A 17,390-nucleotide genomic window follows, 5' to 3' on the forward strand; every position below is an offset into this window, starting at 1 on the left:
TTATTCATTAATCCCATTATACTAATGCTGTCCAATATTTTGTATTGTTTCTCGTGACCTATGTTACACGTGTATGTACTTGTTGCTTATTAATAGACAATGACCGAAGCTGGATTTTATTGCACGTAAGACTGTGAAGACATGAAAAACTGGTGTAGAATAATAAGTAATCTGCAATGTTCAGATTTTGATATTTATTTTACAACTCATCAGCAATAATTTAGAACAGCATATGTGTAAAGCATTAACGAAATGTGCAACAGTTGCTCAGTTAAGTCTTTAAAAAAAATCCATAGACTTCTACAACATTGACAAAGACATGTATACTTCTTGATATATTCACAAAAACCTATTTACAAACACACATGCCACTTTATAGAACAGCTGATAACAGATCTGAGGCAAAAACCCAGCTGAGGAAAACTACAAAAGCAATGTCATGTAGGCGAAATACAATGAGAAATCTGAAAAAGCAGAACAGCACTATACTTAGTGGGAATTATTTATAAAAAAGAGGCCAGGATAAAGTTCTTAAAATGACCAGACTTTCTTTCCCAGTTTTAGACCATTTAAAAAAAACAACAAAAAAAAACCTATGGTTTTACATGATGATAGCACAGTATCCCAGATGATGACCTGATGTGTAGTTGGGTTCAGGGTTTTCAAACTTGATTGTGATTTTAACCCCTGAAAGAGCTAGAAATCAGTTTTTTGTAAAATCTGGCAACTTGGTTAACTCCCACTTTACTGCATGGAATCATCACAAAATATCCAATATCTCTTTTCATTGATGGAACAAAATCTTTTTTTTTTTTTTTAAATTTCAAGACAACACAATAGAAAGGTTCAAAGAGAACTATAATGATTTACTTTAATGATGAGGTGACTTTTCAGGGTGGAGTGGGTAAAAGCAGAAAAAGTGCACTTAAAAGAGTAACTCAAAGAGCAATGCCATTCTACATACAAACTTTAACAGCTGGGAAAATACAGGTACATTCAATATCAAAGATCTTTAAGGTGCTATCCTACAATGTTTCCTGGAGGTACAGAAGGTCACTGCATCTCTGTGCAGAAATGCTTCAGTCAGGGGATGTACAATATGCTGGTCAAGCAAATCCTTATGAATGAAGGCTTTGTCTCTCCATTAATGGTTTTATTACATCTGTTTCTTTCTTCTTTTTATTTCTTTTTTTGCCACAAGGATACAGAAAGCAACGGAAACCAGAGTAACTTTAGTGGGAGTGAAATGAAGGAATTTATGCATAACACCTCTCCCGTGAATGTATTACAAATGTTTTATTAAAACATGAGACTTTTATATGTGTTGTGTATGATGGAGATGCTGTCTGTGTATGTTCTGAAAGGGGGATGCGTTTCAGTTCTCAGGAGGTACAGTAATGTGCCTCCCAGCTTACCCATGCAAAGTTGGGGATAGATGCACTTCCAGGACCACCCATTTTATAGGCCCCATTTAGTACACATTTACATGGTAATGAATCTTTCAGGTAATAATATTTACAGTCAGAGTCAGCCAAGTTATTAATAATCTTGGCAGAGGTCAGTTGCAACTTCATACATCCAAAGAGACTCATTGACTGGAATATTGCGCACTGCTGCAGTACTCAAAGTTTTGGCACCAATGCTGCCATGTCAAAATAGTTTATCAAAGAGGATAAAAAAACTAACTCCAGCACAACACGGCCGTGTAGTGTCAATCATTGTCGATAATCATTCAGATTGTTTAATCTAGCATAAGTGCAAAAGGCACGCGCCGTCACAACTGTCCTCTCTTTCGCCAAGATATTGTACACGAGCAACTCTCCTGTGAAACCCCGTTTAAAACTAGCCTAATTATTTTTAAAAAATGAAGATACATAAACTCCTCGAGAATGCGCAGAGAGGTAACACGGACTAATTAGCTCCTCTGACACCCAGAAAACTGGTCGTGTGAGCTACTCTTGCTCTCGTGGGACGTGTCGCCTACGTCACCCTCTCCGTCGTCACTAGCGGGACTCTCCTCGCGCTCCTCAGGTGAGCCCTCGTCAGCCTCGAGTGACCCGTCGGTGTCTAGAGAGGGTGAGTCCTTGGACTGAGAAGCGGCTCCAAAGTGCGCAGACAGGCCGGGGAACGCGGCAGCAGCGGCCGCCGCCGCCGCCGCCGCTGAGGCGTGAGCGGGATATAGCCAAGGGAAAGGGGAAGCAAGGGCGGCCGCCGCAGGGTACATGTACTTTTCAATGTTGTTCTTGTCGAAAAAAGGCATGTAAGAAGCAGCGGCTGAGGGGTTAATGAAGTAGAAAGGCATGCAAATCGGTGTCTGCTGTCCCACACTGCTTATTCCCATCAGAGAGTTCATAAACGCCACGTCGGGCCTGGTGAGGTCTGCGCCCCCTGCCCCGTTCACAGGCCAGCTCATCTTTGGTTTTTTGGCAGCCCGCTCATCTCCGAACTCTTGCTTGATTTTCACTGCCTTTGGTCCCTGCGCCTTATTGCGCTCACATTCTTTATCTTTGCCATCGCTCTTTTCTGCCTCGCCCCCGTATCCACTGTCCGTGTCTGTGTCATTCTCGTTGAGCTCTCCACCCTGGGTCCTCTGGATGACGGGGACACAGTTGGCTTGGCTGTCAGATTTCTGACCATCCTGTGCGTCCCCGGCGGGCAGCTGGTGTTGTAGTGGCTGCGCGCCGGGCTGGAACTGCGCCAGCACCTTGTGAAGGTGGTTGATCAGCTGCGCGCACCTCTGCTCCCGTGCTGTCCAGTTCTCAAACTGACTCAGGTATTGCAGGACCTCTTTGGCACAGGCCTGGAATCCGGAGTGGAACGCATCCAGATCAGCGTGAATGGAAGATTTCATCGACCGGTCTCCTGCGAAGCAAGGAGTTTGAAGAGTAACAGATCATTATTCTGTAAGATGCTCATCATAACTAGTGACGAGACGAGGCTAGCGACTCAGACAAAGTGAACAGATGCGGTATTAATAGGAAGAATCTTGAAATACACAATAAAGCATCCAAGCTGAGTCTACTCTAGCTCCTCTTTCTTCAATTCTGCTCGTTCTGCTATTTTAAAAACGGAGATTAATAAAGTTTCCCCAAATCCGGTCAGTTAAATGATAAAAACCCATATCCATTTAATTATTGTCAAGAAGTGCAGTTTCTTTACAAAACTTTATGTATATGAGGATTGAGTTCGTTCATCTTACCATTCTGCAAAGCAATAATCTTCTGGTGCTGCTGCTCAGTGACAGCAGTCAGCGCGTTTAAGTGTTTCAGCGTTAACTCCAGGACGACTGCCTTCTCCAAGTGCCCGAGCGTCTGTGGAGAAAATCAGAGGTTGTGTTTGGCTGTTTACGAGGTCTCTGTCATGTAAAGCCATGTCCTGAGCACGTATAAAACTTTTCATGATTTCGTGATCTCACCGACAGCTTGAGATGTTCGGGTAACAAATCCTTCAGCTGCCCTATACATTCGTTGATTCTGTCTCTCCGCTTCTTCTCTATCAACCGGTGTGGTAACTTGTATGCGTCCTGCTGACAAAATACGAGTGTTTAATTAATCAGAACAGGAACACGCTAGTAACACTATAACACTAGTTACAGTGTGTTTCATATCATTTGTGGTATTTTTAAGGAACAACTGTGAAAACAAGCTACATATTGGAATAATAATTTTTTTTTTTTTAAAAAACAACGCGCGCACCTTCCCACCATCCTCTCGCTTTATTCCTCTTTTGGATTTACACATGTAGAGTGAGGGGTAATCCACCCTACGGACACGGGGAAAGTGTCAGATTATTCACCAGGTCATCATGACAGTTTATTAGGCATACTTTGACAGAGTTTGCCAAAAGCGATACTCACCCCAAGAAATCCGCGTGCTCCATGAACTGTCTGTCCTGTAAATGCGGTATTCGTTCATCCATCTCTCCTCTGCTGGTTCTTTGCTTCTTCTGAGCTTCTTTTGGGAATGTTTGTTATTCCAACGACCCACGCGTGGACGGCTGAGGCAGATAATGCACAGTGCGTGTCCTCCAGTGGAGCTGCGCGTCAGACTGATGTCTATAGTTCCCTGAGCTGCCACTTTGCAAAGCCGTCGGCTCTGTGGTTAGAGCGCACGCGCGCCGGTTGGGAACAGCTTCCGACTCACGTGTAGGCTGCACCAGCACAAAGTCCGGTAATTAGACCTTGTCTGTAATATTGCAGCTATCGACGCTGCTTCTATGGCGACTAAGTCCAGGCCATTTTGACCAGGCTGCTGAAACGTGATTCGTGCGCAAAATGCAAAGGAGCAGACGCAGGCGCGTGGAGCGAGGTAGAATAATGATCCTCAGATGCAGCGGTTTTGCATCTAGTTTTATGGGCTACAAAACTTCACAGCTCGTGTTTGCTGTGCAAGCGCTGAGCTGCCGGAGCGAGACACAGACTTCTAAACTGATCACGAATAGTCGCACTTCGGGAAAGAAGCCTCCGCGAGATAAAAACAAGAACCGGTCACGTAACGTGACCGAGCCTGAACAGCAGACAGGTTATTGTGGCGTAAACACGGAGCGTAAACATGGGGGTGTGAGCTTTTTAAAGTCCACAAAATGTGTGCGCTCATGCGTTTTCATGCACCCTGCACCCTCTATGTACGTTGTTGTGCGACAGGACAACCTTAGTTGTACATCAATTCCCCAAAGCTGCGTTGTCAGTAACCATGGCACCGGCCCAGCTGTGTGCTGAAACACGTGCGTCGCAGTTCTTTTATTAGTCTCGGGATAAAGTTTTATGACTTGTTAGTCCGACGTGCTGAAAATGATGAGTGATCACAGTCCCCTTCAAACACCTCGGTTTCTCGTAAGCCCGTTAGTTCTCTGTATTGACCGCGATAAACACGTGAAGCGTGAGGATAAAAAGAAATAAAAACCTTTTATATATAAATGTGTTACTGCATATTTATAGTTTAACCACATAAAGTTCATCTGTTACTGACACCTGCTCCTCCCTTGCGAACGTTAAAATGATCCAAAAACACTAAAATCTGCGCCACTGTAATGCCCTCACATGCCTTGTGATCACATTACTCGTTCCTGTAAGTCATGTGACACGTTCTGGCTGGCGGCATATGGTTGTCTTGTGTAACTGCTGACAAAGAATGAAACAGTCACTTGGCTCTTTAATGAAGTGTCACCTCCTCTGTGCTGGCTGTTCATTAACTCATACCTGCTGATCCCTCTCTGTACTTTCCCTTTTTTGTTTTTAATGTGAGTACACGATAAATCATCTTATTGTCGTAAGTTGGAATCCCCCTTTGTGTCTTCCTGCCTCCCATCCCTCCTCTTCCTTCCCTCCTCAGTATGCTGCCTGCTCTATATGTGGCACTGGAGCCACGTTAGGATTCCAGTCCAAATGTTTTCCATATTAGTTCAGAGCCTTCTCTGATTCCAAATAGCAGCCATAGCTGTGTTTATGGTGAGAGAGGGCAGGGAGGGGAAGGGAAGGGAGGGAGACCGCAGGCGGGCTCATACACCCCAAAGAGTAAAAGTCGTGTAGAGACACAGGAAAAGAAAGTGAAGGCAGAAAGAGAAATGAGACAGACACAGAAAGATTCCTCAGACAAGAAGGAGGGCAAGAAGAAGAGAGAAGAGAGCCCAACACCAGAAGATGGCCATAAGTGCAGAGTCTGTCGTTTCCCTCTGCTCATCGCTCTGCTCCAGCTGCTGTTGGGGGTGGCTGTCACAGCCGTGGCCTTCCTTATGTTGGCTATCAGTCCCTCACTTTTGGCCAGGGAGACTCCACACTGGGCTGGGATCATTGTAAGCTGCATACTTTACGCTCTATCATCATCCGCTACACTCATTTGTTTGCATGGAACTTCCGGTTTCTGATACTTCTGCATGAGCCTCAGCAACACACCTGTGTTGTACATCTTTAGCACACTGTATGTCAACACCGGCCCCCACCAGGCTGTCTCTGCCAGACAGGCACCGTAGCCATGGGAAATCACTAATATTGTCATGTGGTAACAAATCTCCATCTGTCATATTCACCTGAATGCATACACCTGCATTTCCATTATTTCTCAGTCACATGCATCAGCTTGCACCTTCTGTTGTTCACACTGCATGTCCAAGAAATCTTAAACATCTGGACAGATGAGATGAGTCATCCAATAACAGCATGCCGCATTCCAAACTAACCCACGAACACCCACACAGTGTCAGAAGACCTCATTATTATTTGCAAATATGATGTACATCTTTTTGAGTACCTCTGCATCCTTGCCATCCAGTCTCCCCCACATATACACGCACACATCACATATAGTTTCACACAAAAGTAAACTTTTACGATGCAAACAACAAATGAAAGATAAGTTGCGTGTTTCATTTAGGTTAAGACGAGAAGTGGAATTTCAAGAGAAATTAACAAAAAGGTCACGAAAGCACTGAAAGTTTGTTAATGTTGAAGTGTAACTGACTGGGAGCATCAGTTAAACTGTAAAGCTTTGAGGTTTCAGCTCACAAAGGTGAACTTTGTTAAGAGTAACACGTAAAAAGTGGATAAACTGTAAGTTGAAGTGTTACAAATGCACGCACTTTAACTTGTATAACCAATGAGGCACAAAGTGTTCATCTTTCCTTGTGAAATGTGTAATAAAAAAGGGGGGAAGGCAAAGTTACTTATTATTATAGTTTGGGCTAAGACTTCAGGTCACCTTTCAGTGATATATGTTTAAAAAAACGTGTTTTTTGTGTCTGGGCTCTACCCCAGCCTATCACAGATGCCATCTGCCTTCGAAAACATCCCTGGACATCAACATCCCGAGTTAGATCCTCACGAGATTCAGCCAAGTGAAAAACATTGAGGTCATCAAGAACTTTCCAGAGAATCCTGAGTGCTTAAGAACCTGAGAAAAACATTTAAATAAGATGCCTCACGTTAGTCACAAGACTCCAATTGCACTGAAGACACAGAGATAGAGTGTGAGTGTGTTTGTGTGCAAGAAAGAGAGAGGAGGGGAGTGAAAGGGAAAGACAGAGTAAAGTAATCAGATGGCAGCTTACTGCTGAATCATGTAATACCAGGAAACACCTCTGAAAACCTGGGGGAAAGTATTTCTTTTTCTTATTCATGGTCTAAACTGTATGTAAATGTATGATCTACAAGTCATTCATATATGCTATATATATGGATGAAATGGATCTTTGTGGCGCTTAAAAATCATGTTGTCACAAATCATGTAGATGTTTTTAATGCCTTGATGACTGAGTCTATCCAAATAATGCTAAACCCTTTTTTTCTGTTATGTTTCAGCTGTGTTTAGTTTCCATCCTGGGCTTTGTCCTGTACTGTATCACCTATGTCCCTGATGAGAGAACATCGAAGCAATTCATTGTCAAGGTGAGCTTAGCGAAAGCCTGGTGACTTAAAACATTTGCTTATTAATGCGAAAACAAGTGTCTGAAATTGTCCCACGATTTGTAGAATCAGTCAAAAGTATGACCAGGCTTAGTGTTCAGACAGAAAACCTCTGCAGAAAACATTATTTTACTCCCTGTTAAAGTACAAAGCTGGTCTCAGGGAACTGCAACTGTCAGAAGCATAGAGAGAAAAGCATTTAACAGCATTCCTGTTTAAAAGTGCTCTGCAGGAATCCGTGTGAGCGGAGGAGTGCTTTCATTAATGCGACTTGATTGTACAGCTTAATTAGCCACACAATGTATGCAGCTGGAATTTCAAAGCAATTAAAATCAGCCGATCATTGTTTCCTGGGAAGGGGCATCCTTTTTTTATGTCTGGGTCTTCTGTGCATACCAGGTTCAAATATGTAAATGATGTAAAGACAGCATACTTCAGCAGTATTTTGTATTAGAAAATGCTGCTAATTTGCAGAAAGGCTTGTTAAAAAAACAAAACAATGCTAGCATGTCTATTTTGTGTAGCTTTAAATGTCATCGATGTACCTCAGTCACCAGAAAGACACAGATTCTGATCATTTGCATTTTTAAGTTCACAAACTAGTGATATTAGCCGATCCCTAAATGAGACAGTATTGAACTTGTTGAAATTTGACTGCATTGTTCATTTATCCATTTGTCTTGCATAGCAGCAAAGTATAGTGCTGTGAAAAAGTGTTTGGCCTCTTGATACAATGAGTCTTTCACATCGCTGTGGAGGAATTTTGGTCCACTCTTCTTTGTAGAATTGTTTTAATTCAGCCACCTTGAAAGGTTTTCATTCATGAATAGTCTCAATTGGATTTGAGTCCAGACTTTGACTAGGACACTTCAAAACCTTCCTTTTTTCTTTTGAGACATTCAGAGGTGGACTTGCTGTTGTGTTTTGGGTCATCGTCCTGCTGCCCAACTCAAGCGTTCTCGAGCTTCAGAGCACAAATTGATGAACATTTAAAAATTTCTGCTGAAGAGAATTTTTTTTGATTCCATCAATTACAGCAAGTTACTCAGTTCATAAAGCAGCAAATAGCCCCAGACCATTAACCCACCATTGGTCATGATGTTCTTTTTCTGAATTGCTGTGCTAGTTTTATGCCTGATGTATCGTGACATAAACCTTCCAGAAAGTTCAACTTTTGTCTCGCCAGTCCACAGAATATTTTCCCAAAGGTCTTGGGGATCATTAACATGTTTTTTGGCAAATGTGAGACGAGTCCTTGTGTTCTTTTTGGTCAGCTTGAACTCTCCCATGGATGCCATTTTTGCCCAGTCTCTTTCTTAGTGTTGAATCATGAACACTGACTTTAACTGAGACACGTGAGGCCTGCAGGTCTTGGGTTCTTTTTTGGCCTTCTGGAAAAGTTGTGTTGGTCTCGGATGATAATGGCTCTCATTGTGGTTCACTGGACTCCCAAAGCCTGGGAAATGGTTTTGTAACCCTTTCCAGAGTCAATGACTTTGTTTCTCAGCTGTTTCTTTTGATCATGTGTTTTTTGATATCTTTTAGCTTACTAAACTTTGTCAGTCAGGTTCTGTTTGTGCTTCTTAATTGATTCAAAGGTCTGTTGTAATCAGGCCTGGGTGGGGCTGGTGAACATAATTCATTAATCATAGTTAATTCAAGATTTTACAATGGGGGCAATTACTTTTTCAAACAGCATCAGGTAGGTTTGGATAGCTTTTTTTCCTTTAATAAGATAAGCAATCATTTAAAATCTTTGTTTTTGTTTACTCGGGTTATCTTTGTCTGATATTAAAATCTGCTTGATTATCTGAAACATGTAAGTGTGACAGTTACATAAAAAAAGAGATCAGGAAATGGGCAAATATTTTTTCACAGCACAGTATGTCCTTATGTCAGGTGTCATTTCTTGTAGTTTTTTTTAGCCAAAAGTTCTATGTAGAAGAAAAAACCTCCTTGTCTGGCCTTCAAACAGCCCTCAAACCAAAACAAATGTGTTTTAATTTGTTAATTTACTTTGTCAGTGAATACGCGACTACACTGTCTCTCTTTCTGAAGAATCTGTGGCCTTGCAGTGAGCTTGTTTATTAATTCCAGTTGCCCTTGGTTCAAAGAGAGAGCAAAGGGAGAGGGAGCCGTTCTCACATTAAGTGTTAACTGTGTTGTTAGATAGGGACTCATATGACCACTTTATTTCTCATTAACTGTGTAAAAACACTCGTGACTATGAGTTTTGAAGTGCTCTGTAAAAGTGGACAGCACATAGACTCTTAACAACGACGACGACAACAGCATCCTTACTTTCAACTTTGGGCTTTCCGATCACCTGTTTAGTGAAGCCCACACTGTTCAGCAGAGTGCTTGTTGATGCACTTGCTTTACATGCATCTCCCCTGTAATCATCCATACTCTCCATCTCACAGCTGTTCCAAAATTAACATAAATGCAGTTTCAAATCAAGCACCACTCATCACTTGCATAACTCTATAAGCAGCATGTAACTGAAAGCAAAATACACCAGCGAATGAGGGCTCCTTTTATATAAGCGGTGGATTAAGATGAAGGTTTAGTGTTATTGCAATCGTGCAGTTGCATAAACAGCACAAAGCCTCTGTCACATTTTGAAACTGTATTTTTAGATGCTCTCTGCAAGTATTCTCACACAGGACATCCACTAAAGGTTGGAGGTGGCTGTAGCTGCAGGTCACTGGAATATATGTGATATCTCCCCTTCGTGCTAAGAGCTGGACCAGTACTCTTAGGGTCAGAGTATTCTGGGTAATCTCTTTGAACTTAATTTGCCATAGGCACTGAGCCAGCACGTCTGTTTCTAAGCTACAGTTTTGGCACTGTGGGGTAATCATGAGACAACAGGCTAAAGTGGGAGCCGGATTAGAATATAAAAACATATTGAATAAAAGATAGAAAATGTTTTCTGATGAAAGCTTTCATAGTGTCTGGTCTCACGCTAGCTTTCTGCCCCTACAGCTCCTGTATTTTGTCCTGTGCATGATTGGCCTGGTCATCTCTGTGCTGGTCATGGCGTTTGCTGCCCACCATTACGAGCAAACCAGCAGCTTCATCTGTGAGCAAGATGTAGAAGCCTGCGTCTGCATACTCGATGAAGAAGATCTACTAGCTCGCACCTTCACTTACGAGGGAGTCAGTGACTGCGAGGTGATCACCGGTACACTCACACTTTACTTCCTGATCCAGATCTTCCTCAATCTGGCCCAAGCGCTCATCTGTGCCGTTGGTGCCTTCATCATGTGGAAGCACCGCTATCAGGTCTTCTTTGCTGGTCTTCAGATTGGCTCTCCCTCAACCCAGCAGTGGCAGAAAGTTTAATTGAAGATGGCAAAGCTCACGAGGTGCCTCTGGTCAGTCAGCTCAAGAGGGAGGTTGACTTAACTCTGGCGGACTGGAATATTTGTCTTTTTGTGTGCCTTGGCTTGTTCTCTGTCAGCCAATCACGTGGCAGCAGCTCAATGTATTTATGCTGGAAGTTGTATCAGCTTTGTAACAGCTTTTTGTATTTTATATAAGTAAAGTTCTACTTCCAGTTTCCAATTTTTAGTCCTTGAAAAGAAGTTGTAAAGTCAAAAGCAGCTTATTGTGTTTCATATTTTTGTTAGTTATGTTTTCATCTCATTCACAGAAATTTCATAACCACGACACCTAAAACACATCGAGTTCTTGTGCGATGATTCTCAATTACAGAATGAAACTGCCTCAAAAATTAAAAAAGGATTGTTCACACATTAGCAAATATTAGTAAGATGAATCTTAAACCTTAAAATGAATGCTTTATTTATTGTTACTGTTACTGCATAAAATCCCCTTTTATTAAAGCCTTGTTTTATATTATGTGCATTTTGAGGTTCGTTTTCAGGTTTTTTTTGATGAAAATCATTTAGTTTATTAATTTTGCCACTAAACATATGCAGCTCGCTAAATACAGACTTCACTCCCCTGACAAAAAAAACGTTATCAAAGTCCTTTTCAGCTGGTACAAGTAAACGCCACACAGTTCTGAGTGCAGTAGCATAACCTGAGCAGGCTACACTTCATAAGACTGGTTTCAGACTGAACTGGGCTGTGGTGGAAGGTGGCCAGCAGCCAGCATGAGTCAAACAGCCTGTAGGAGTGGAACTGCTGCAGCCACAAAGAGAGGAGGGGTGAGACGGGGTGAGGAAAGGGGGGACTCAGACTGGCAGCTGGACTGAAGTGACCTATGGTGAATCATTTCACAGTGTTTGAGCTGTGTTAGGAAGCGGGAAAAAAAATAAATGGTGGTTTTTATTTTTAAATGAAATACGTTTCTGTGTTATTTATTACTACTCTAGCAATATTTACCTGCAATCTCAACATGCTAAGCAGGAAACGTAAGCATGAGTCAGTTTCCATATGAATGAAATGTATGCCCAGAGGAAGAGTGTAACTAGTGCTGAATCAAATACACCCTACATTGTTTTGTCAGTGATAAAAGGTTAATTAACTGAAATCTTAAATTTTATGAATTAATTTCATGTGGATAAAAAAATGCCAGTAGTTACTCTTTCAAGACTGTCTTAACATATTTGGGCACAAATAGAAACCTTTTTGTCAGCTGTATGCAGTTGCAGTTTCCCTTTTTTTGTAATTACATACACAGGTACCAGGCACTTTAGGTAAAGTGTTGAGCTGCCTATTAACACAAAGGTCTAATCAGCCAATCACATGGCAGCAGTTCCACAGGTGTTGGTGTAATGGTGTGGGGGACATTTTTTGGCACACTTTGATTCGCTTAGTACCAGCTGAGCATCATTAAAATGCTGCAGCTTTCCTGAGTATTGTTGCTGCCTATGTCCATCCCATTATGACCACAGTGTACCCATCTGTTAATGGCTGCTTCTAGCAAGATAATGCACCATGTCACCATATTGTCATCTCAAACTGGTTTCTTGAACATGACAATGAATTCACTGTACTCAAATGGCTTCCACAGTCACTAGATCTTAATCCAATAGAGCACCTTTGGGATGTACAGTTGACAAATCTGCAGCTGTGTAACGCTATCATGTCAATATGGACCAATAACTCTGAGTCATGTTCCTAGCACTTTGTTGAAGCTATGCCATGAATATTTAAGGTAATTCTCAAGGCAAAAGGGGTCTAATCTAGTACTTGCACACTGAGCCCAATAGTGTCTAATGAGTGTATATAGATATCAAATGAAGACTGAACATTGCATTCAGAATAATTACTTGGTCTTTACATTAAAACATGTATTATTATTGCTGAAAACAGAGTAGAGTAAGCTTTACCTATGCTACCTGCAAGTTACGCCAATCTATACATCCATTCACAAGCCACAGCATATCCAGGCAGAAGGGCAGCCTATCATGATAATGTAAAACGTAAAAGCAGGCACTGAAACTTGTTGTTCGTTAACAAAATATGTAGTGATCATAATTTACATGTGACTGCTCACATGTGGCTTTCCTCAAAGACTATGGCACAACTTAAAAAATATTAACTCAGTGTGTCATTTATTGTAGGAATGATTTATTCATTCTGTTTAATGATTTATTCACACATATTGCACGATACACAACTCTGTGTGTGTGTGTGTGTGTGTGTGTGTGTGTGTGTGTGTGTGTGTGTGTGTGTGACGGCAAACAATATTCTCCATGTGCTTGTTTTCTGTGATATGATGTCAATGCATCATGTGACCAGAAACAACTCAACTTCACTGCCATACAAAGGAAGTCACATGCCAGTCGTCATGAGGCCATGGTTATTTATAAAAATGAGTGTGATGAGGGACCTTCCACCCACCTCTTTGGAAGGTAACAGCTTTCTGTGTGGTCAGTTTGTCTTTCCAGGCAAAACAACAACAAAAAAGCATCGTCTGATATCTGACTCTGATGGCCACTGATGCTGCTGAGAGTCTTTATAGAAAACTGCAGAAGACAGAAGATCAATATGTGTATTGACACGAAGGAAAACGATGCACTCTGCATCTCTAAAATAGACTGAACAACATCAAGTGTTTTTGATCATTTTACATGCAGATGCTCTTTATATCCAGCTAAATATGGCTTGATTAATTCTGTGCATTGGTGTCAAAATGCCTTCCAGGCACAGAGGTGTCTCAGATGTTGCCTTATATTTACTGATCTGGGTGTTTTCCTACTTGCTCTAGTGAATACACAAAAGCTAAGCATGTGACTTGAAGATGATCCAAATGTGTCTGAGGTTGTGTTCATAAAGTAAACAAAACACTTCTCATGTGCATTAAAAGGGCTTTGGTAATCACCAAGGATGAAGTTAAGCAGACTGTAGAGTCTAGGCTATTAGCCATTAATAGTAAATGGACATCAAAGTTAAATGGTTTCTCTCCAGGGTCACAGCATAAATATTAGCTGATCAAATTTAGGAAGTGATGCAAGGTGAAGCGGTGGTGTTACAATATAGCATCAAGAGTTTTGCCAGACAGCAGTGATGGTTCTGATATTAGCCTCTCCCTCCTTTCCATTTCTGAGTGCAACACATTCCAGTGAAGCTGCACTTAACCCTTCTTGTCTGCGCAGTGACAGCTGCTCGCCATTATGGCACTGCGTGAACTAATTTTAATGGCTGTCACAGGCAGCAGGAGCAAATGCAGGCCTGCCAGCGTAAACACTGAACTGAAGCCAAGAAGGATGGGCTTCTCTGCAGAGGGTAAATGGCAAGACAGGATAAGAGACCAGTTTACTTTCTGAGACTTGTTAATCATTTCAAATTTCATACAGACGCACAGACAGACGCAGAGACGGGTTTGAGTTCACCACCTCCTCAAGTGATGACTGTGGAATTACCAGTGGGGATTTCCATGTGTGGAAACAAAGCTCAATGTAGCTAATGCTTCAGTTCATTAATGCCGTTAATATTTTTCTTCTTAAAACCATCACCGTTTAGCTTTTGGCGGGGTTAGTTTTTACACCAACATTTTCCAAATTACTTTTAACTATTTTTACATATCCAAGCTGAGGTGTTACAGCTTAATTTGTTAAAACAGGTGCAATTAATGAATAATTGCACCTATTTTGCTTTCCCACCACACGTTCACTGATAGTTAATTACTGCTCTAGAAATCCTGTACAATCTTTTATTTTTGTAGTTTAAAAACTATTTTTTAAGTACTGAATTAAACTTAAATAAATCTAATTAGATGGATGTGATTATTTGAAACTATTCATTAACCGATATGACGGATTGAAATGACAAGGCTATCTAATTAAACATTTGGTATCTCTGATTGCTAGACAGCTAAGCGTACAGATTCAACACCGCCCACCCATTTAATTCAGCTATTGCACATTTTGAAACTATAGACACTTAAATCAACTATTCAGGGAAATGGTTGCAAACTTTACAAGGTCAGGCAGCCATTCATCTCACACATGAAGAGCTGCAGACTTAATAAACTACTTGATAAAAATCTGATGATGATTCTGTATTGAATGAAAGGAGGCCTTATGCTTTTTTTTTTTTTTTTTTTTGCCATTTTCCATCATATTTATTCATGGATACTTATATTATACATAGTCAAAGTCTCATTTAATGTAGACAACATCTTTACCAGGCGCAGACAGTCAGTGGAAAGTTAACTTAAAGGCAAAGCAAGTAAAACAGCTTGTTACAGACAGACGATGAACCACGAGGCCGCACTATACTTAGATATAAGCAAAATTAATAAAGATTATTTTGTAATTTGAATCACGCATAGCTACTCAAGTACAGCACAAGAATAAAAATACTGGGCTTGAAATGTACATAATTAGTCCCCTTTAAATACAAGGGGTGTAGCAAAGCTGGAAGAAGTAAATTTGTCATAACAGTCATGAAACTGAGCCGAAATATTAGCTCATCTAAAAGAAGACGTGACATCTTGCATCCCCCTCATGGACGAGCACAAGTAAGTTAAGACTGGTGTACAGGGGCTCACAGTGAGTACTCATCCATTTCCAACAAGAAGATTTGAACTGAACTTTACTAGAGAGTTGAAACATTTTTCTACACACTGCCTTTCAGCTAACAGTGTCTCAGGACATTGAGTGATGGAGTACGCCACAGTCTGGTGTTCATCTGTGCAACTTTAAAATAACTGCAGACTTCTCAACTGCACTTCACGAGGGACTAGTGAAAATTATTTACACTAAAAGACACTTTATAAAACAGTAGGAGATGGATGTTAGAGCAGATACAGTAAATTACAGTATTAGCTTACATCTCTATAAACACAAGGATGTTCATAACGTAACAAAAAACTGTGAGCTTACCATCTTCAGTCAAGATGTATCAATATATGATTTAAGACCATCAAGAAAGTTTTGCACAGGAAATAAGTTTATTCACATTTATATATATATGACATAGAAATCTGTAAAAGGCAACTGAAGTGGTGCGGTGAATGCGTATTTAAACAGAACAAAGCATTCAAATAATAATAATAATAATAATAATAATAATAATAATACCTCAAACCAACCTGTTACTGTTTGCAGTTAAAGGTTTTTACCCTTTTTTTTATTTTAAAAAGTGCACTTTCAGCAATCGCAATGTTCCATTTATAAAAGTTAACGAGTAAGGCAGCATGAGTCTTTTTTTTTCCCAAAATGCAAAAATACTCGTCCAGTTATGAACCAACAATTTTCTCATAAATACCAACAAAAATCTAAAACGGTAAAATTCTTGATCTTAGTGTGCACACTCTTCCTCTGGAAGCCTGCGAGCCAATCATTGACCTCTGTGGGGCTGGCTGATCAGCACTATGACAGTGGTGGAGCAGAGGCCAAGACAGCTGTCCACAGGCCTGACAGCACTTAACCATTAACCTACCTTAACATTTCCCTCAGCTTCTGTCTGGCACGCTATCACTACATTGGAAGGTGTGTGCTGTGCCTGGTCAATCATTGACAGACCAGTTTTTCTGTACACAAGGGCCCTTATGGCTGAGTGGGCACAAAAGGCACACTGTCTCCAAATAAGGCCGTGTTTGTGTCACTTTGTGTCACAGAAAAGGCACTATGTCTAAAATTAAGCATCAACACTTGCTGGTCCCTTGCAAATTTTGACATCAGTAATTGTAGGTGTACATTTGAGTACAAGTGTTGTTCTCAAGGCTGCAGTTCATGTGTCTGCGTTTCTCTCTGGCTTTATAGTGAGCCAATAGCAGCGCTCAGTGAGTTGGAATGTGATGATTGGGCTGAGGAGGACCCAGGAATCCGAGCCTCTGTTTGTTCTTCCTCTGTTCTGTCATCTGTTGAGGAGAAGGGGAGGAAAACAAAAGCTGTAAGGTTTGTATATTCTGTATGTAGCACACACAGAAACTTGGTTTCTTGCCATTAATGTAGTAGTACAGTTATATATATATATATATATATATATGAATAAACTTGCAGTACATGTAGATTTCTCCTCCAAGAGTGAACAAACTGTTTTAGTTTAGACAAAAATCATTGAATTTGTCATTTCAGAAGTTGCACAGTTATTCTACAACATTCTTCTATCAATTTTAAATCGCCTGAGATGTAATCTTCTGCACGGCTGCATGAAAATAACCTTGTTCAACACTGCCGTTATGACTGGAAACTAAAATGTCCCTTGGAAACTTCATTAGAGGACACAGTCATGTGTGGGAGTGTGCAGAACTGTGACCTGCACAGTGGATGTATAAGAGTAAGTGCGTGTGTGTAAATGAATCAGAAATGCTGGTTCACATTTACAGTGGTTTCCAGTGTTGACGTCACAAATGGGGTCCATGGGTTCTGTGAGCCGTAAACTGTATATGCAAAATAAAGGGGGCGAAAAAAAAGCAGGCTGTGCAGAAAGCCACACTGCTAAGTAGCGACACACATAAACCTACACAGAGTCTCAGCTGTGATAGTGTGCAGAGGTCAGCAAAAGGTTGTAATGAAGGAGGAGCTGCAGGAGAACTTTCCTCCCAGTGAGAAACAGTCTTGAGTTC

At 41.0% G+C, this 17,390-nt stretch overlaps 3 protein-coding genes across 5 annotated transcripts in view; 1 reads left to right on the top strand and 2 right to left on the bottom strand.

Annotated features, from left to right (window-relative positions):
• Nucleotides 1-179: 179 nt before the first annotated feature.
• Nucleotides 180-4,929, bottom strand: bhlhe41 (basic helix-loop-helix family, member e41). Of its 2 annotated transcripts, none has more exons than XM_086298272.1 (5): nt 3,857-4,929; nt 3,696-3,762; nt 3,416-3,526; nt 3,200-3,311; nt 180-2,862 (listed from the first exon to the last, which is right to left on the bottom strand). In XM_086298272.1, exons 1-5 carry the CDS (start codon nt 3,916-3,918, stop codon nt 1,916-1,918), a joined length of 1,299 nt encoding a protein of 432 aa, XP_086154398.1. In that variant the 5' UTR covers nt 3,919-4,929; the 3' UTR covers nt 180-1,915. The 2 variants fall into 2 exon arrangements, with proteins under 2 accessions (XP_086154398.1, XP_086154399.1); XM_086298273.1 differs by having other exon boundaries at nt 3,416-3,523; nt 3,857-4,852.
• Nucleotides 4,930-5,466: 537 nt separating this feature from the next.
• Nucleotides 5,467-11,710, top strand: sspn (sarcospan (Kras oncogene-associated gene)). Its single transcript, XM_086298274.1, has 3 exons — nt 5,467-5,790; nt 7,292-7,378; nt 10,385-11,710. Exons 1-3 carry the CDS (start codon nt 5,563-5,565, stop codon nt 10,742-10,744), a joined length of 675 nt encoding a protein of 224 aa, XP_086154400.1. The 5' UTR covers nt 5,467-5,562; the 3' UTR covers nt 10,745-11,710.
• Nucleotides 11,711-14,888: 3,178 nt separating this feature from the next.
• Nucleotides 14,889-17,390, bottom strand: part of itpr2 (inositol 1,4,5-trisphosphate receptor, type 2) — a 61,233-nt gene continuing 58,731 nt past the window's right edge. For both annotated transcript variants that reach the window (XM_086298276.1, XM_086298275.1), the window contains exon 57: nt 14,889-16,682. In XM_086298276.1, coding sequence (XP_086154402.1) covers nt 16,602-16,682 — 81 coding nt within the window. In that variant the 3' untranslated portion in view covers nt 14,889-16,601. The remainder of the gene's footprint in view (nt 16,683-17,390) is intronic.

Source organism: Aulonocara sp. 'chitande type north' Nkhata Bay, linkage group LG7, assembly GCF_057382095.1.
Source record: "Aulonocara sp. 'chitande type north' Nkhata Bay isolate Kocher_YH1m ecotype deep benthic linkage group LG7, A_spYH_male_GT1.1, whole genome shotgun sequence".
Classification (NCBI taxonomy): Eukaryota; Metazoa; Chordata; class Actinopteri; order Cichliformes; family Cichlidae; genus Aulonocara; species Aulonocara sp. 'chitande type north' Nkhata Bay.